Below are 21,231 nucleotides of genomic sequence, written 5' to 3'. Positions count from 1 at the left end.
AAATGTACCTACATTGCAGGGCTGCAGTGAGAAACAGATCGTTATCCTTCTAAATCTCTAAATCAAACTTATTACCCAGTAAACATTAATATAATTTGAGTGGATCACACCGTAGTCCCTCTAAGACATTGGTTAAAAATAATTTAAGAGTAAGTAGTCACCTCCACTATGTATGTTTCATTTTCACAACAAATGTGCTACTATTGACATGATACATAGTGCAATAACTCAGTCAATATTCAACTTTAATAACTTCATGAAAGATTTGGAGGCAGCTTCACATATAGAAACAAAACTCTGGACAGCAAAGAGTCAAGTAACTGGAATTATAGATGCTTAACATCCGCTTGTTCTTCAGCACCCTCATTCTTATTCAGTGGCAAGGAAAGCTGCTGCACGTTGTTTGGAAAGCAATATGATACAGAAGAAATATATCCATGGCCAGGCTGTGATGACCCATAATGAAGACCTATGAAAAGTTACTTTTCTTCAGCTAACTTGTAAAACATTTCAAATTAGCATCTTATTGCATGGGCTTAATTTTGGCACTGGAACTGAAGATGTGATTATATGACAGAAACCATGTTATCTGCTGAGTCAACAGATTAACTGAAAAGGTGTTTCTGACTTATTAAAAATATTTTTCAAGTTTTTTTTCCCCATAAGCCTGGGGGTTGGAAACTTTTTAGCTGATCACTATGCAAACGAACTAGAGTATAATTATTTTCACACTCCGTTCTAATACAACAGTTACAGCAACAGCAGTTTAGTCAGTTTTAGTAAACTGTAATACTATCAAAAATATAATTTATTGACCAACATGTACAATAAATTGCACCACTGACTTTAAACATCTAGCAAAACTAATTTTCCCACAAGTTGACATTTGGTTAAGACAGTGCAGAAGCTATACATTATACTTTAAAAACGTACATGGAACAAGCTCAGCTGTTGTCCAAACTTGAGTAGTAGTTTGAGACTCAACAGAAGATGAGTACAAGTGCAGCGGAAAAAAATGGAAGCTTCACAGGAACCTTGCCATTTCCTTCCAAAAAACCTTTGAACTCACGGGTTTGTAATACAAAGTAGTAAACGTCCTGGGTTCAAGTTACTCAGCAGTTTCCAACAAATCAATTATAACCTTATATTTTGCAATGCCTTGAGTAGGGATATCCTTTATCAGTATTAAGATGAGGAAAGAGGAAGATATAAGCCCTAACTCTCACAAGCAATATAATGATGAGTAAAACAGTCTTCTCTCTCTAGTCAATTAAGTTTGATATAGCTCCCACTGACATCAGGGGAAAGGTTCCTATTCACTTCAATGGGACCTAGATCAAGTCTTTTGCTGCAATTATTTATCGTGTCATTTTGTTTCCTATACAACTACTTACAACTATCAAACCAACCAACTGATACTGAAGTGCCAGTAAAATCTGAACATACTGCTACTACAGTGGGGAAAAAAAATCACAAGTTTTCCTCTACCCCTCTGCAATACTAGACAACGAGATTCAGCAGCATTAGATATGCAGGATCTGAAGCCAGCTTGGTACAAAAGAACAGGTCTTCTCTGTTAAGGCCTGATATTCCTCACACTGAAGTTAGTGGAAATTTTGCCATTAAATTCAATGAGATCAGTATCAGACTCATAGTAAGTCGTATTCAATACTTGCTTGATATTCGTATTTATTCCTTTTTCCTCCATAAAGGAGATTTATTTACATTCTGATCATCTATGGCAGAGATGATCAGGAATGCAGGGCCCAGCGTAAAGGGTTGCAAGCACACACATCATCCAGTACAAAACTGCCCAAATGGTGAAGGCATACTGTACTGCAAAGAAGTAACTGGAATGCTTTATTAAAAGCAATGGATCCCCCACTAGCTCAGTGATTGGACAAAGAACTGGCTTTACTAAAAGACCAGCAGCCAGCATCTACAGGCTTGCAAGATTAACCGTGGCACTTCATGTGAGCTAAGCTAGATGTGATCTTTGTTTATATTCTGGTACTCCCCATGTTAACTTCATGTATTCTACATTTCACATCAGAAATGACCACTTTTAAAGTAGTATTAGCTGAACAAATATTCTTCCACGCTTTTTTGAATGTATTCACATATTTGACTAGTCATCCTGACAGACAAAAAACCCACAGAAAAGGGAAAATACTACAAAATACTACGAAGCAAAAATGATTTTGTTCCTTGAATGACGAGATGAGGTCTTATTTTTATTTTAAGACACCATTCACACATCCTTAGAAACAATAATAAAGGAATTATATTGGGGACAACTACTGACAGAACCAGGTTGTGTAAAGATCAAGGGGTGGGTAATCTCCGCACAACCCAATCTAGACTGGGAACACCATGCAATTGAAGCTGAGCTAGAAAACCCATGGCATTTGAGAGAGATCCCACAGAAGTGGGAATTTCTATTGTAAAATTGGTGGCCCATTATCCAACCAGCAATATAACTGTGCCCTCTGAGTTTGCATCGTTTGTTCTTCACATTGGCCAGTTTGAAACAACACTGAAGACAGACACCAAACTCAGAAAAAAATTGGACAAAGCACGGATGTTAAATTATTTTAAACTATGGACTCACTACCCAAATGTAGCTAAATGTAAAAAGAGGCTATATCAGTAGTGATCAGATAAACATGAATGTAAGCTATTTTTCCAGTCCATAATTGTGACTTTCTTCCAGTATTACTAATAAAAGGAAAAAAACTTATACTGTCACATTTTGGCTACACAAAATAAATACATTTTATTCACTGAAAACTGGAATCCTTGTAGTATCACTTTATAAAATGTTAGGTGAAGCTTCAGCTTCTTATGGAGTATGCTTGTATTATGCTGGACTGCACTTGCTAACAATAAAGAGACTGATGAACTGAATAAAACAGTTTGTAATTCACACCTTTCAGTAAGTTATGGAAACAATAATAAGCTCTATCATGTGATCCACACTAAACCAGAACAATGCTATCTTTTAGCTAAACTTTCCTATAGGTTGATTTTTGCTTAAAATAAAAAAGTACTTCCAAGTCTACGTGCTTTTAACATTGAGAAAACAAAAATCAACCAGTCAACTCAATATAAAATCTGCAGTATAAATGAAAATGTAAGAAATGAAAATCAATCATTTCTTTTCCCGATCTATTAAAGCATGGAACCAGTAATAATAATTTCCAATTCCACAGTGGTTGTACCGTCAAAACATTTGTCAGTGTTGTCTTTCAGTCCACTAGTACTTTAGGGAAAGCAAGTGCCTGGGAATCAGTTGTTCTGAATTTCGAATGAGCATGTCGCATGCATTCCCTTACACAAAGGAATTTTTTTTATGCCTGTGTTGATACATTTTAGATCTATTTTAAAGCTATATAATACCTGACACACCATTGTGTGGCAAATTAAATAGTGCAATATGTCAACATATATACAGTGCCAGCCATTAAACACAGAAATCTGTGCTACTCTTCTGAATTTTCACACTATGATTTTCTGACGTAAGGATACTCTGAACTTGGCAACTTACAACTCAAACTTGTATCGTCCTACAGAATGGAAAACAAGCTCAACACCCACTTGGCTGTCTTTGTACTGATCCCCAATGACTGAGACAATATGTTTGAAATCCTAGAATTGGGATTTACAAGACAAACTAATGAAAGGACAGAGGAGAAGAAATCCAACAGCATAGAGGATGTTTGGACATGGGCTCATTTCCCACTGGAACATGGATCTGTCAAAAGGGCTTTATTATAGAAAGTTCCATTTATCATGGACTGCGGGTGATATTTGCATTCCTTAAAGCATAAATCTTCCAATTTGTGGCAGCTACTTCAACTCCATAAAACCAGCCCAAGAGAACCCGTGCACCTTGTTATAAGTAATGGGTACAACCTACCTACGAATCCTGCCCTCAAAAATTGCCCTTCTAGTGATGTTTGAAATACTTAGGACGCTCCATTCATTTGAACAGTACACAGTAAACCCACAGCAGAAACAGATGCTTGTTTTGGCAACAGTGCAGCATTTTAAAACGCCACTCTTTCCAGGTATACATTTTCCTCACCACTGCGTATATTAATACGTTACCAAGTAAGTCAGTCTCTTTATCTTGCCATTTTTATATCATCAAATTGTTCCATTCAGATCTATTTCAGCATGTAACTACTTATAACGAAGAACATTGTGTTAAGTCCCCAAGTAAGTTATAGTTTAAAACTAAACTAATCATGAACAGAATGTATTAATAAAGATATATTGCAGAACAGACCCAAATGACCACCTTTCGTACTGTTTTAGTTTAAAATTAAAAATATAAATCACAGACATTTTGGGCCTACTTCTGCCCTTTGTACTGTAGTTGTAAAGAAAATATTCCAACAACAAATGACCCCCCCACCAAGATAGTAATAATTAGGGTTTTGAGTTACACTTGCCACAAACATGCTAAAAAGCATGTTACAGACCTTTTGTAAATATATTTGCGTATGCGTGTATGTTTTTCTAATACTCCTCTGATGTTAAGATGCTTGACAAGCTGGTTTGGAAATCAGTCAAACCTTGAACTCAGAGATACAGGGGCCAGCTCTCAGCAAGATTACAGGACTCATTGTTCACCTCTCAGACTACTCCAGGATTTTTGTCAGCAGACAGAAAATAAATATGGATAAATATGTATGTATCCCGCAGATTTTTTCATGCAAGATGAGAGCTATTTCAAAAATAAATCAGTGTTACAAACAAAGATACTGATCTCCTAGGACCTGTGGGAGCAGCTCCATGCAGGCCTTCACATCAAAAGCAGGCCGAGTTCTCCCTATTAACCCCCAATCCTCCAGCAGAGGCTGTGTCCTGCAGTGATGTCTGGAAGGAAGGTACTGCTTCTAGTAGGTGGATTTGAACACCTCAGTCAGATGCAAAGGCTCAATCTACTGCCATAAGAGCTCTTTGATGGGGAAACTATTGAGGGGAGTGGGGGCAGGGAAGAGAAAATGGCACACAAATGTAACTGGGATCCTTAAATGGCTGCCGTCCTTGCGTGCCTGTATACCCCGAATCCTGCTGGTAGTGGGAGAAAATTACAAGTAACAAGAGAAAACTGGGCTGCCATACTGGAGATAGATGGACACATAATTTAAAAAACCTAACACTGGTCAAGAACTAAAACACCTTTAAATGACACAAAGTATCAACCTAAGTAGCTCCACATGTGAAAAACATGAACAAAAAATACTTGAGACTGAGCCCCTTGAATTAGTTTGATTTATATGTTGTCTTAGAAGAGAGCAAAAGTGTTAATACTTGTAAAAGCTTGATCATTACATTTCCAAAAAGTTTTCGCAGCTCACTCAAAATGACAGGGCAGGATTTACGTGCCCCTTAGCGTTTCTGGCTGAGCATTTCTGCTATTTTGGAGTATGCACACATGTACACAAACATACAGTATTCCAGTACCAACGAGATACTCAGTCTAATGCAGCTTTAAGCTGGCAACACTCCTGAGTAGCTTTAAGTGTTTATCAACTCAGTAGGTCAAAAGTCTGCAGACACTGGGTGGAGCAGCAGTATGCCACAAAACTAACAGATCTCCGCCTGGAAAAAAAAGAGAGGATAGAAAAAACAGTTGTCAGTTCAGGATTAAAGTAACTGGCCACCTTTCACAACAGACAATTTTGTGGACTGTAAAAATAAAGGATAAGCCCTGGTCAATTTTCTAAACAGAAGATTTTTAATTTTGGTTTGTGAAAACAGCAAGAGGTTTTTCTTTCTGCATAGTGTTTTGCTGAGTGTTACTGCCAGTAGGTTTAATGGCTAAGGGGGAAATATCTGGAGAACCCTTTGATTCAGTTTCTCTCATATGTTTAAATTACTGCTTGGAAGCATGAAATAACTGAATTCTGACAGCTAACAGTCGGTTTGAGTGAGTCAACAAGAAACCAAAAAGAAAAAAGTGGAGATCAGAACTCCAAAGGGGATGATCAATGGGCTTTGCTGTTGTATTGGGCTAAGTGCCATACACTTTAAAAATCCACATAAAGGGGCAATTTCACTTCCTTCAACTGAAACTCTCCCCCCCCCCCCCCATAACTTCACTAATGACCTGGCCTCTTGCTTAGGTAACAGTGAAGTCTGATTTTTAATCCACAAAACCAAGACTCACACTTTGCCCATAAAGAAAAGGAGTACTTGTGGCACCTTAGAGACTAACCAATTTGTCTGAGCATAAGCTTTCGTGAGCTCCAGCTCACTTCATCAGATGCAACATGTTATTTGCCCATGTTATTGTAGGGAAACAGAATTACACAGCCCCTTACACTTGGAAAGCCCAGTCCACGTTTTCTCAGCAGTCTCTTCCCCAACCCCCCCAATACATTTTATGGTAGAGGGAAACAAACGTTAGTCTTCCCAACAGAGAAAAATGATATAGACAACCCAAACAAAAATTGTGGAACTAAGGTGATATGCTAAACTGTTCAAACACCCAGCTTCTCCACCCTATGGTTCTATTTGTACATGGACATGGTAAGCTCTTTAGGATAAGGATCCTGTCTTCCTATCTCTCTCTAAAGTACCTAACCACAGTATCGGCATTACATAAATAATAGTATTACCATGCCAAGCATGTGTACTGCAAAGATAAGAATACCAGACCATCCTTAAGTCTCAATGTCTGTGGATTTGCATCACAATTCTACAGCAGCTGAAAGTTATGTGATTGGATATTCTATGACAATCCATTCTGGACCCAGGAAGGTGATGGGTGTTCATGCTAAGTGCATATGCTAAAATACTTGGAGATTTTAGCTAAAAAGTGAAAAATGGGCAGTAATGTATATTTTAAATGAAACAGGTATTTTAGAGTCTCAGCATAGCAACATAAGGAATTAGTACACTGAATCATAGCAAAACTTAATTTGGTGGAAAAATATGGTATTGTTTTTAACATTTGCAACAATAATTTCTTCCTGGAATAGAGTCTGCCTGGCAAGTTTCAGCACAGTAAGAATTTTAATAATCCCTGGAAAATAAGGGTTTGTGTTGGAGGTGTTCATTGACTCTTAACCATAGTTTTGTGGCAACTATAAAAAGTAGGTCTCTTCCATCTCTTTAGGAATCTAGCCATCTGCTGCCGCTGTAGGATCATTACATACAATATAAAGCTCAGCGGTTTGTCCACTCTAGTTTGGATGTCCCAAAAAAGAAATGTCCATCATTTGCTTAGGAAACTACACAACACACACTAATCCATTTTGCTTCCTGGAAAAATTTCCTGACAGCTTGAATATTTTTTTCTTAATTTCATCCCATTATGTCTTGTTATAACCTCTTGTGCTGGTGGAGTTTAATCATCTGACAGTCAAAATTTCAACAGAACAGCAAGTTGAAGATAACTGTCTTTACAATCAGAAGAGCTTTCTAAGAAAGGAGATGGATTTCTAAAATAGCAGTTATGGTGCTTCCTGGCTGCTGTCCAAATTTAAGATGCACAAGTTGTTTTCACTTCATAAAGCTGTATTGCTCATAAATCAGAGCAGCATTATGCTACAAACTCTCAGCACAAGAGGCTGCCATATAACTTGAGAAAAATTATACCATCTGCTTGAATCAGCAATCAGATTTTTTTATTTTCTTTTTTAAAGTTTTCTTACTGATATAACTTTTTTTTTCTTTTGCTGCTACAGAAGAATTACTGGCAAATTAAAAGATTTTCAACAGTGCAAGAACTGAGTTTAGCATTACTGGTATGTATGGGGCTTAAATATCATTCTCAGTAAAGACATCTATAAATGCCTAACTTTTCTTTTCCATGTTTAAGAAGAGGCTGTCTAAGGAATTGTTTAACAACTTTTCTCAGGAGAACCTAGCTGTCGGGTTTGTTTGTCCAACAAAATATGACTTTATTTGTTGATAGCAAACTAGATTTCTGAAAATACTGAACTACATTGTGAGTAGTTCTCATGTTCCTGTTATGTATGTGTCTATGTCCTCATGGTTCAGCTATTAGCTCTGGTTTATGGAGAAAAATTCCTACACATTTCTCCCCACTGCCCCTATAAACATGGCACTGTCACCTGGGCAAGAGACATTGCCACCTGAGATGGGAAGGATAGAGCTTATTCTGTGCTTTAACACTAACCAGGTGCACAGCCACAGGGTCTTTTCTATGGTGGAACCTCCTCTCAGACACAAAGAAGGGAAGAAACTCAAGTCAAAACAAACCATGGAGCAGGCTCAAGAGAGGTTCAAGCTAGGATGTTGCTGCTGATTCTCCTCACTGACTGAAAACACCCCTTGACACCAGGCAGAAGGTAGGCTTCTAGGTATGATATTGCTACACCTCCCTTCTTGGCAAGATACTAAACTTTTCTCTGGTTGATAATTATGGGTGCATTAATTGACCAGCATGACTAACTGGAGGCTGAAAATGAACACACTCCCCACCTGCCTCAGTTTCCTCATAAAGCCTCAGTGAAACAGAATTACCTTTCTCCGTACAACTAAAATTTTAAACAAAGTTAGGTCTGTGAGGATAGACTGTTTCACTCACCTCTCACTAAAACCTGTATCCCACCTGCCCATGTATTCGGCACCAACCCCAGCTCAGGCTAATAGGTGGTACTGGAAAAGCACTACAAAATGACCAGTGTTCAGCATTAAGTTATGCCAACTTTCTACGGGCCTGAGGAACAATACTCCCTAGTTTTAAACTCTTGTTTGATTATGCTACCAGGCAAGCGAACACAACTGTGTAGGTTTGGCTGCTTCACTAGACAGCCTTGCAGGCATGTTCACATTTTCTGTGACCATAGAAACTGAACTGTTTGTAATTGCATTTCACTAGCAACCATCTTCTTCAGCACAGCACCCTTCCACTGCACACCCCTGATTTGCTCATATTGAAGAAGAGCATTTTAGTTGCAAATTATTTGAAATATACTCTGATAATGGCTGCAATGCCCCCACCACTGGCTTTCATTTTTGCCTTTAGCAAAAGAAACCAATATGCCTTGTGGCATTTTATTTGGTGCTTGCATTTGCCTCAGATACAGGGGTGAAGTCACCAGGTGAAGGATTGCTGTTTGGTAATAGTTCTTTCCTGACTCAGAAAACCCTCCCAATGGATTTCCTGATCACCCACGTGCTGTTCTGTTAGGAATAGTTGAGTCCCACAACATCAGAGTCATTAGCTGTTCAATAGTCATTGCCACCTCGAGGCTGTTCCAGGTTTATGGAAATTAATCTATTGTAAATAAATGCATAAATAAGATAACTTTAGATTAAGAACAATCTATACTGGGTGACTCTGATGCTTGCCGGGAGGGTTGTGAGGCACCTCAAACTACCTGGCCTCTGCATGAGAAAGCCTTGTCTGTGCCTCCTGGGGATCAGCTCCCCAACTCCACTGGCCATAGGCTACACAAGCACTGCTCTCTAGGACTTGCAGGCCCTGCTGTCAATCTACGGGTTAGCAACTGGCACACCCCAGCCCACAAGCCTTCTGCGCATTCCCTTGGAGTATCCAGCTGCTGGTCCACTGGACACTCACAGCATTCACAGATTCACTGCTTCCAAAAAACCAATAAACCACAGCTTAACAGTTTCACCTCAGATCACGGCTCCACGTAACATACAGCACTTAGATAAGTTTACAGTGAAATCAAGTATAACTGTATTTAACACAAAAATTCAAGTAGTACAAGCAGAAGTACTGGAAACAAATGGTTTGTTTAAAGATTCAATGGGGCCCTAAAAATCTATGCTGAGAATGTATGAAACAAGGGGACAAGTTACTGGGATGTAAGGTTAGTCTGCTATTTGCTTAGCAGGAGGTGCCCCAAGAGTCCACAGGGTTTGCCCCATTTGACCTTCTGTATGACAGACAGATCAGAGGTCCCCTGGATCTTCTTAGAGATTCCTGGGGGGATGGCACTGAGGCAGTGGCAGGGACTAGTGGCTGAACACGTGCAGAGGTTCAGGAAGGATTTAAAATCCCTGATGGGGATTAGTGAGGTTTTACTGCTCAAAGGCCAGGCAGCTCACAAAGAATGGTATGATCTCAATACCTGTGATTGATCATTTGATGTGGGTGATTGGTTCTGGTGTTACTTCCTATAAATAAGCACAAAATGCACAATTCATGGAAGAGGCTTATGAGGTGGCAGAAAGAGTTAATGTTACCTGCAATATACCAAGGCCCCACAGCAGGGTTACACCTCCAACTGTGCAAATCAACAGGTTAAAAGTATACTACAATTGTGAAGCCATTGTAAACAAGATTTGCTGTGCAGTTTAGGACTGCGAGACAGCCCCTCTTATTGATTTGGTGATTGAATGCCACAGCGATATCCAGCTAGAGGGCACTGATTTATATGAAGGGTTAAACTTAACTGAAAAGGCAAATATGGCCATGCTGCAAAGTCACTGACAGGTATTTTCCAGCAGGCCAGGCCTGACTCACAAAATGGTCCATAAGATTAACACTGTCGGACCAAAGCCAGTGTCCAGCAGAGAATACAAGACAACTGGCAAAATGCAGGAGCAAATTTGCAAGGAGGAAGCAAGCATGCTAGACATGGGAATAGTTACAGAGTCAAATAATAGTCCCTAGGCTTCTCCAGTTGTTACGGTCCCCAAAAAAGCTTTATGCTGTCACAAGTTCCTGGTGCCTACCCTATGCCCAGAATCAATGATATGCTAGACATTTTAGGCAGGACAAAATTACCAAGCACCCTGGATTTAACAAAAGGCAAATCCCCTTAGACATTGAAGTACAGGAAAAAAAAAATTCACCTTCATAACCAATTCAGAACTTTGTCAGTTTAAAGTGTTACCTTTTAAGTTAATTAATGCAGAAGTCACATTTCAGAGGCTCGTTAATCAAGTGTTGGCCAGGTTATAGGGCTTTGCTCATGCCTCCATAAATGATATTGTAATATTCAGCCATTCCTGGCAAGATTATAAGGATGATGTGGGAATTGTGCTGAAGAGACGCAAAGATGCTGGTCTTACAGTAAAAATGACAAAACGTAAGATGGGGAGGCCAAAAGTCCTTTACTTAGGCTATTGGACAGAAGAGGGACAGATTTGTCTGGATCCTTTAAAAGTGGAGTCCATTGTTAACTGGCCTGTTACCTTGAACCAAAAAGCAAGTTCAGTCTTTTAGAGGTTTGGCAAATTATTAATGCTGGCTTGTGGAAGGTTTCAGTAACATTCTGTCTGCAATTACAGACCTCTGCAAAAAGAGACTGTAGCCTGTCAAGAAGGCTTTGATAAAGTGAAAAGAATTCCATTAGAGAAACTGGTTCAAGCCAGTACTAGCTTTGATAAGATGGCTGAACTCTGCACAGATGCATCCAATACAGGCCTGGGAGCGGTGTTAATGCAAGCGGGCCAAGGCAATAAAAAGCATCCTATAACTCAAGTAAAAAAAAGTGATCCCCTTCCCCACACTGAAGAAAATTTTCTGTCACAGAAAGAGAATGTTACGCAATTGTGTGGGCGGTCAGGCAGCTAAGGCCTTACCTATTCCACAGGAAGTCCAGAGTCCTAACAGACCACAGTCCATTGGCATGGTTTCACAGAACAAAAGGTACCAACTCCAGACTCTGCATTCGAGAGCGCTCCAAGCATATGACATGGAAATGGTACATATGAAGGGAAAGGAAAATGTGGTGGCACATACACTGCCCAGGCAACTGGGCAGGAGCTAACTCTACGGCATCAATGTAAGGGAGAAGGTATGAACCAGGGACGCCTTGGTGCTAACTGGCAGACGGCACAGGATTTCAGATGGATCCCCAGGTCAGATATTTGCATAATAGTTCACCAGAGATGACATACCTCAGAAGTGTTCCTTTCAGGCAGAAGGTAACAGACACCTATCTCCATATCTGGCCATTTGTGTATTGGGATGCCTCATAATGGAGGCCTGTTTGCATACTGAGCCACAGGCAAAAGAAGAGATTTCAAAATCTACAGCAGAGGAATCTACAGGATTAAGAAAACAAGTGTGTGCGTGTGAGGGGGGGTGTCCTGTGTATGGATAAACAAAAAATTGCTCTGGTATATCTTGGAGTACAAAGTGACACTCTGGGTCCTTCACCAAAAAGGCCAGCTGACAGCATTCTTGTCTCATGAAAAAAGGGTCAAGCCAGCTGGCTGAAAAGTGATGCAAGGATTCGGGGAGAGCAATATTGGTTAGACATGAGAGTATCTTGTTAATGAAGTCTAGGCTCTAGAATGTACGTTATGATATTATTTTATACGTAATCATTTTTTCCCAATACTTCTACTTGCTACTACTTGGATGTTATGTTTTGTTAAATAAACTTATACTTGACTTTACTATAAACATATCTAAGTGCTGTACGTTAAGTGGACAAGTGATTGGAGGTGGAACTGTTAAGCTGGGGTGTACTGTTTCTTCTGAAGCAACAAATCTGAGAATATCGCGAGTGTCCACTGGAACAGACTGGACACTCCAGGGAGATGCTTGGAGGGCTTATGGGCTGGGGTGTGCCAACTGCTAACATAAGGTGACAGCAGGGCCTGTGAAGCCTAGAGGGAAGTGCTTGTGTTGCCCATGGAGCTGATACATAGCAGGCACAGACAAGTCTTCATCACGCTAAGGGCACATAATAGGAAGGTGCCTCACAACCCTGAGTACCAACCCTGAGTACCAGCAAGTATCATGGTGACTACTGTTGCCCTTGTTAGTACATGCACAATAAAATGCTGGTGGGAAATGACAGAAATAAATATGACGGTCCCCTTTGATAGGAGATCTCAGAAAAAAAGACTTTACCCCATTAAGGCTGCCAAGCTAAAAAAAATTCCTCAAGTTCCATAAAGATGTTTTTCTTCCCAACAGGAGCCCCTGTGGAAGGTCTGAAACCCCAGTCTAATTTTCTGTAATTACCCCTGGTGCAGGCCCGCCATTGGAGTCTCCCTCAAGGGAAAGAGCTTTGGGTAGACAATGGTAAACATGGGCTGGCTGCAACGGTGACAGTGTCCCAGAGGGCAGTGCAGTAATTCCAAGAGACTTTTGGGTAATGAGATTGGAGTTAGGAAGCTGAAATCTAGAGAAGAAAAGAAACATAAGTTAAGAACCAGGATTGTAACAAAACAAATTCATGATAAGGTTCAACATAGTAAACCTGTTCCATGACCCCTTAGTGTACTAAATATCTCACTAATCCTCTCAGTAACATCTGGCCATGTCAAAGGAATAGTAAACTTAAGCAAATTATTTGCAAATAAGATGAAGCCCATAATGGCACTTGCAATGTAAATAAGCAAGGGAAGTTAACAAAAAACTGCAGGCATAGGATTAATCAGACCCAAACAGCTAGGTGAAGGTGCTGTTGCTCAAGCAAATACAAAAAAACAGCAAATGCTACAAGCAGTAAAACATTTCTAAACAGAGGCATTGGCTGACTCAAGCAAAACTTAGAATTAAAATTTGGAGGATTTAGTTAAGTGTGCGTCATTAAATTAGATCTATTAACCGAAGTGAGGTTCTCTGTCCTAATCAGTGGCTATTCAATAGTCAACAATACAAGATTCTAGGAAGGAAGTCGGTATCATTTTATTTATATAATTCAATAAATAACCATCCCACAGCACAGCACAGTTTATACAAACCCCAAACAATTAATCATCCAGCAATTCAAAATTGCCAACGAGAACCAAAGCCATAACCACAGCCACCTCCAAAAGGCCCAGCAAATACATGGCCTTATTAATATGCCCCACAGGTCAACAGATCTCGCTCTTCTATACCTAAGAGGCCCCAGATCCAGCTCCAGTGCCCCCATTTGCCACAGCTGTGGGAAATGTGATTTCTCAGTTGGGCAGGCCCTAGGCCACTTAGGACTTTCACAAGTCAAAGCCAACATCCGAAACTCCAACAGAAAACAAAGAGGCAGCCAGTGCTGCACACTAGTATAGGGTGTTAACTGAGCAAGATGAGGGGCAGAATTTAATAAACAGACTTCTAGAATTTGCACCGGACTCAGTTTCTAAATAAATGTAAAGTGTAGCTCCACATACAGTGCAATCCAGTAGTCTAATTTTGAGGTGACAAAGGCATGGATAACAGAAGAATGGTCTGCATCTAACAGAAGAGGTCACAACTTGCTGACCAGGCAAAGATCGAGGAAAGCCAGCCTGGTCACTGCTGTAATACGATTTTGTAACACTAGCTGAGGTTCTAACATCACCCTTGAAACTGCAAACACAAGCAACCAATAGTGGACCAAAGAGGGTGATATTACCTCTGCCGCATCCTCCATCTCCTTCCCACAACCCATCTAATCCCTGTCTGGATTGACCTTTAATAGTTCGCCCATGACCATGCCCCAGTCTCAACCAGATTTTGACTGTCACCCAAGGTGTTGCTCATCGCCTTTAATGATGGTTACTATGACCAGACTAGAAAGATACAAAATAAACTGTAGTGCAGAAATTTGAGGATAGGGAAGATACTTAAAATAGGTGACTCCTCATCTCTCAAGCACTGGCCAAAGACATAATGCCTGCAGCCTTGCACAAGTTTTCCTGCACCCTGCCAACTACACTTCACATTGATTGTGCAACACTACCCTGGCCTTTCTAAACTTAAACCTTGCTTGTGACTATCTTGCCACACTGTGGGGTGGTTGTGACATAGATAAAATTACAGTCATCTGTAATTTAAAGATCTGAATTCTGCTTTCCAGAGGAGAGAAGTGAATAATCCTTTTTGCCCCAAATCCCCAGCCTGTCTTCCAAAAAAGATTAGAATTTCATGCATGCACACAGAAAATTGCACCTTGTGCTCTATGAGCATTGTACCGTTATAATCTTGGTATTTGAACTCCTCCCTGTTTTTCCCCTAAGTAACAGAAATCAGAAACACACAACCTCTAACAGGTCATTAATTCCCCCAGCAGTGCAGAATTGTTTCCTCTAATATAGTTTCCTGTGTTTGGCCCACTCTTAACATGTGACATCCATCATTGGCCTAAATAAATAAATAATGTTTGGGGCAGAGAGAAGTCCAAGCAGCAGAATGTCAGCTCTTCACTGTACACTTTTTCTTGGCAAAAGGAACTACTTTAGTGGTTATGATTCACAACAATAATTCCAGTCCAAGCTTTCCCTGATTAGCCTTTTTACATACATCTCCTTCCATGGTTCACAAATTCTCAAAGCATGGAATATGATAGATCCACAATATTCCAAAATCTAACAAAGCCTGAACCCCCAAATTACTCTCAAATATTGGTATCTCATGTGGTAGTATGATACATAACCAGAGGAGCCATGGGCCAGTTTTCAACAAAGAGCGTGAACTGGAGCAGAACTAAAGCAGCTCAGCTGTCATGCTATACTGAAATGGCCAACGGCTGCTAACATTTCTTCTGCCTTATGTATAACAAGTCTGCCAGTTTAGGAGCGTGCTGCCTGGCAAGGAGTTGCATTGTTGGACAGTGCATCTAATCTTGCCTCGGGAATAATAATTTCTCCCTCTCCTGTCCCATTAAAATCAGTTTCTTCTCCACTGCAGACTGTGAAAAGCCTGCATCCTTTTACATTGTTCTCTTCCCCCCCCAAAAAAAAAATTCTAACCACCACTTTACCTTTGGAGCCCAATGTTTAGCAATGTCTTTTGGGCCAAAGAATTTTTGTTGGTCACTTAAATGTAATTTGCTGGAATAGACATTTTAAAACATTGATGTTTGCAAAGCACTTTGAAGAGCTCTATAAATGCTACTGTCACCTCTGAAAAGACCATTCATTTGCTGGGTCTTGTCAAGCTCTGAAGGATATGAATAGACAATTAAATTACCTTTTAAAAACCTGTAGTAGGTGTTATAGAGTGTCCTCATGGCTAGCTCTTGCAAAGGCAGCACATGATCGGTCTCTGTCCCTATAGACTTCACCTCTGCTGGGAGGAACACAGTTAACTGTCCCGATGAAAAGGAGAGCAGCTTCACCTCTGAAACCTGAATAGGGGAGCCACAGCTGGAGGAATACAAACCATTCAGAAAGCAGTTAGCCAGAATAAAAGTAACCATTGGGGAAACAATATGCAATCACCTCAAAGTGCACTTTACACTGTTCTACAGAACACTGCCTTCCTAGAATAAGAGCTCACTCTTATACACAATGTGAGTTTCAGACTGAAATGAATTTAGTACACATTCTAACTGCCTGTAACCGGCTAGATGTGGCCCATTTGAAGGTCTTTACTGATTAAGTAATACCCAATACCTAGAAAAAATGAGAACAGAGCCACAAGGTGAACCAAGGACATTGACTAACAAAGTCTAGTGTTGCTAGCTTTGCCTCTGAGTCACTCTCATTTAGCCAGACCTAACTGAACAGTACAAACTGGTTGTTACTATTACAAAATATTTTACTAATGGGTCAATGTCTTACCTGACAATAGGGTTTCTGTGCCTTGAACCAACCAGCTTGGAACGATAATGGATTTCCCACCCACAACACGTCAGGCAAAATATAGCCATAAGGTAATTAGTGCTTTAAGTGCCACTGAACGCTGCTTTCCCCCTCCCAGAGCTCCCCTGAAAAGACTGCCCTGGTGAAAATGAGAAGATAACCCAGAAAAATCAGCAAACTCAGCCCTTTCCAACCCAACCCAAGTTCAGAAGAAGGGGGATTCTCAGGAACAGTGGATCCAAACAGAGCAGTTTAGTTTGTTAGTAAAAAAATAAATTCCCTACTTGATTTCTGCTACAGTCTATCCAGACTATTAAGAAGCCAGGAATGACATGAACTATTTGGTATTGTTTATAACAACTTAAAAATTGGACGCAAAAGTGCAGCCTTTGTTAAGTTCAGATCTAACAAATGGAATAAGAAAAGGGGCGAAGTAACTGAATTGTCAACTTTTCCAGGTATTGGGCCCAGGAAAAGAAACCGGATCCTAACAGACCTGAAAAAGGGGGAAAAAAACCTTCATGTCCCAGATAAGAAGGAACTTCAACTGCACAGGACAGTGGATGAAAACCTCAGGAGAACTGAGGTATGGAACACAGCATCAAGCAGCAGACTGACAAACCTCTCTACTGACTTCAATCAATATTGAATCTTCCTTACAAAGTATTGAGGGGGCGGAGGAAAGTCAGGAACTAAGAAATCAAATGTATCATGTCAGGCCCCAAAAAACCTGTGCCTACAATACAGCATCTTTCAGTAAATACAAAGGAAGGGAAATGTTCTGGTGTGAGGAACTGAATTTAGCTGATCTACCCCCTATTAACCTCAATAGATAACACAGGTAAAATGTATTGAATACTTACTTCAGTATCAACTGGGCCTCACATCTATCTTATGGCCTAGGTTATTAATATCCACCTCTCCATCCCCAAAAGTTGCAAAATAGGATGGTAGCATGTTTAAGGGGATAACTGTATACATTTCTGCCAAGACGTGTCAGGAGAAAGAATACTGCCCGAAGAATAACAACTGGTTATTAATAGGCATGAAGGATGCACAAACAAGAATGCCATGAGGTAAGAAAGAGAAACACCATCCCCTTTCTTGCTTATAGTGATCCTCTGTGTGGCTAGGAAAAACTAAAACTCCATGTTAAAAGTGGAGTTACCGAACAGCTTTAGTAAATAAACCACAGGAGTAAAACTATGATCGTATACATTCAGAAGGAATGACAGGCTCAAAACAGTAAATCGATCAGTCCAAGTGGAAGAACAGCAAATCCAATCCAGAAAAAGTGAAAACAAAAATTTTAAGTGCTGAGATAATCACATATATAAAGATGATATTTCAGCCAGCCTGACAGCAGAATTCACAGATTCATTACTTGAGCAATGTAATTTATATTTTATTTTCAGAGTCTTAGCTTGAAATTAGCAACAAGTCGTCAGTTTTCCTGTCCAGACAGTGACCATATAAAGCATTAAACAACCATATCTTCATTCCAGGTCTCTAATCCGTTTACCTGACCAGTAAAGACCTTACACCAGCCACTAATGCTTACTATTGCAAAGGACACAGAAATGCTTTAGCAGACAATTAGTATACCATTTAAACATCCATTCAGTACATTATCAACTCTATTTGAGCACGTTGTTCCTTGTGCCGTTAACAGTTACCCTATAGAAGAGGAGATGAGAGTGCGACCAGCCAGTGGAATTTCTTTTGTGTTACATTTTTTCTCCTAAATAAGTGTATTTTAAGTTATATCAAGGATGTCTATAGAGTATGGAGAGGTGTCTTTTATCAGTATGTACAAGTCCAAACAGAGACCCTATTTTGCTTACTAAAGAAGAGTAGATTCTGTCACAAAATGATTTTACCTTTTAACATAAGGAATCTGAAAAAGTGTGCAGCTCCTGTTAATATAGCCTCTTTTTAGAAATAACCCTGACAGTGCAGCAATAGTTCTGTTCTTAATTTGCAAATATAAGTGCTATCTTTGTTTTGGCGGAAGGGACAGAAATTTATTCGCAAAGATGAAATCTGGGCAGGGGGAAGCACTTTATCAAGTCAAATTGCTTGCTCAAAGACTGAGCACTTCTGTTATGACTGATATTGGGGAGACAAGAAGATCAGCTGTACCCAAATGCAGCCCATATAGTGCTAAAATGTGGTCTGTGGCTGCCCTCTTTCTGTAATGGGGAGGACAAAGCTGATCAGCTGAATCGGTTTTTAATTGCTGGTGGTAATTTTTAAAAAATTATATTTTTTATTCACGTGTTAAAGAAAGTACAAGTACCACCACAGAGCACAATGTGGGTTTGTTTCCCCACATGCCTTACTGGAGTGCTATGAGGATTAGTTAGTTCACGTCTATGCAATGCTTTGACTGCGTCCAGCCTTGTCTACAAGACTTATTAAATTTTCCATTGTAGCTACTACTGGTGTAGCTGCACCAGTGGCAGAAACAGTGGAAGTGTAGTCAAGGAACTATTGGATGCTGCCATTTTAGCCGTCTCATCTAGACCTGCTGTATTCAATTGTGGCTAAAATGCCAAAGGCTAACATAAAATCTGATTAGGCTATGAAAATGAAGATATCGTAAATGAAGGAACACTAGCAGACATCTTTTAAAAGGGACAAAGTCAAATGAAAATCTGGTTTATGCAGACAGTTGTGAAATAAGATGACAAGTGATGCCACTCAAAAAATTAGCATACGGTTCGTTTTAGATACAAACATTTTAACAGATTAAAATGGAATATTAAAGATATAGTGAAAGGCAAAGATGGGGTCAAAATGACTGAAAATAAACAAAACTGTTCAATCAAACCTGTTAGCACACTTTTAGGTACTACCACTAGTGTTTTCTCAAAAAAAAGAGTGAATTAAAAGTAAAGAAAAACAATTTAACATCTTGTTTACAATTTATTCCGGTTTCTGATAAAGCAAAACAAACACTTAAAGTAGATATACAACCACGTCATTTATTGAAGGATAAGGTCAATAAAATTTTTGATCAGCACAGAGAGACCCCACCTGGCAACAGCAAATTGTGATACAACTGCAAAATACTTATACATCACAGGAACAAACAGGAATATGAGCTTTGGCTATCAGGAAAACCTTAAAAATTCTCAGATGTGTAATGGTTAACATACTTTAACAAGGCATGGGCTATAAATGTGGAGTTTATAATTAGTGTAGGTATAGTTGAGAGGAATAGCACAGTGATTTTATAATTAGAAGATATTGGGGCATGTACTCCTCTCACCACTTTTGCCCCAGCATAACTACATTAATTTCAGTGGAGCTATTATTCCTGATTTAAGTCAGAGAAGAAACAGGCAAGTGTCCTGAAGAGCACACTTTCTCCTCACATCAAACTCACAAACATACGATAGGTTTCAGAGTAACAGCCGTGTTAGTCTGTATTCGCGAAAAGAAAAGGAGTACTTGTGGCACCTTAGAGATTAACCAATTTATTTGAGCATAAGCTTTCGTGACGCATCCGATGAAGTGAGCTGTAGCTCACGAAAGCTTATGCTCAAATAAATTGGTTAGTCTCTAAGGTGCCACAAGTACTCCTTTTCTTTTTGCAAACATACGATAGAGCTTAGGGTATTTTTAAATATACATAAAAGTTGGATTGCAATTTGTAGAAAATTATTTAATCGCTTATTGAGTGCCAAGCACTATAAAGAGTTGCTACAGGGATGTTATGAGAGTATGAATAAGAGGAAAGCCCATGTGAAATTCTATTCAGATATGGTCCATTACAGGCAAAGGTTTGAGAATCCACTGACTAGTCCAGTGCTGCAATGTATGGGATGCAAACACTGTAAGAGATGTTTACTTATTAAAGATCATTGAAACATATTTTAAAAATACAGAATATACCTATTGGTCTTGATTTTGGAAAAGTATGTTTTAATGAAGCCTACATTTTGGGCCAAATTTAGAACACAGTCTTCAGCTTCATGCCCTACATTATCAGTAAATGTTTCCTACAAATATCCACAAATGCTCTGGCTGTTGTGGCTTAGCACTGAAATATTAAAATGTTCAGCAAATTAATGCAGAAGATTACAAAAGTAATATAGAACAGGCAGCCAAAGTAATCCCTTCAAAGTAACATCAGTCCTGAATGAATAACCCAAAATAAAATTCAGTTGTATCACACAGGCATGTATTTATGAAGAGCGTTAGGAGATAAAGGTATGTAAGACATTAAGTTAATTCATGCTTACCCGCTGCAACCAATGACTTTATTATATAGATAAGAAGGGAGCCCTTTCAGGTGAATATTGTTATCCACATAAACATATTGCAGTTCTCGAGAACGACCTAAATCTGGGTTTTAGAAAACAAAAAGAGAAAGAGGAGAAAAATGAAGTAATGACAATTCCCAGCAGAAATAATTAAAATCAAAGTAAGTTGATTGGACTCCCTGTAAGTGAACATGAAATATTACGCTATGTCAGTTTAATTTAATTTGACTAAATGAAATCTGTGGAGAAAGTATTTTTAAAAAGACCCCGGTACACACTAAAGTTACTCTAAAAATACCTAACCCCTTTCTAACATTTCCGTAAATCCCATTATGAAGGGAATGTCACTGTGAGAATGAATTTACTAATTCTGTCAATTTGAAAAGGTAAAACGACTCTTGGGCTCACATCTATAGCTAACCTTTTAAAAACAGCAGGCCAAGTCCCATACTAGTGTCAAGTGATGTAACTCCACTGAAGTCAGAGCTCCATC

The 21,231-nt window shown here is 39.4% G+C and overlaps 1 protein-coding gene across 1 annotated transcript in view; it reads right to left on the bottom strand.

Moving 5' to 3' along the window:
- Positions 1-228: 228 nt before the first annotated feature.
- The window catches only part of LRRC28 (leucine rich repeat containing 28), a 76,122-nt gene continuing 55,119 nt past the window's right edge, over positions 229-21,231 (bottom strand). Inside the window, exons 6-9 of the mRNA XM_077828099.1 lie at positions 20,718-20,820; positions 15,854-16,029; positions 12,941-13,100; positions 229-5,613 (exon numbers count right to left, since the gene is read on the bottom strand). Of these exons, the coding sequence (XP_077684225.1) occupies positions 5,541-5,613; positions 12,941-13,100; positions 15,854-16,029; positions 20,718-20,820 (512 nt within the window). The 3' untranslated portion in view covers positions 229-5,540. The remainder of the gene's footprint in view (positions 5,614-12,940; positions 13,101-15,853; positions 16,030-20,717; positions 20,821-21,231) is intronic.

The sequence above is a fragment of the Eretmochelys imbricata genome, chromosome 10, assembly GCF_965152235.1.
Source record: "Eretmochelys imbricata isolate rEreImb1 chromosome 10, rEreImb1.hap1, whole genome shotgun sequence".
NCBI classification, from domain to species: domain Eukaryota; kingdom Metazoa; phylum Chordata; order Testudines; family Cheloniidae; genus Eretmochelys; species Eretmochelys imbricata.
This window is presented reverse-complemented; position numbering and strand designations above follow the sequence as displayed.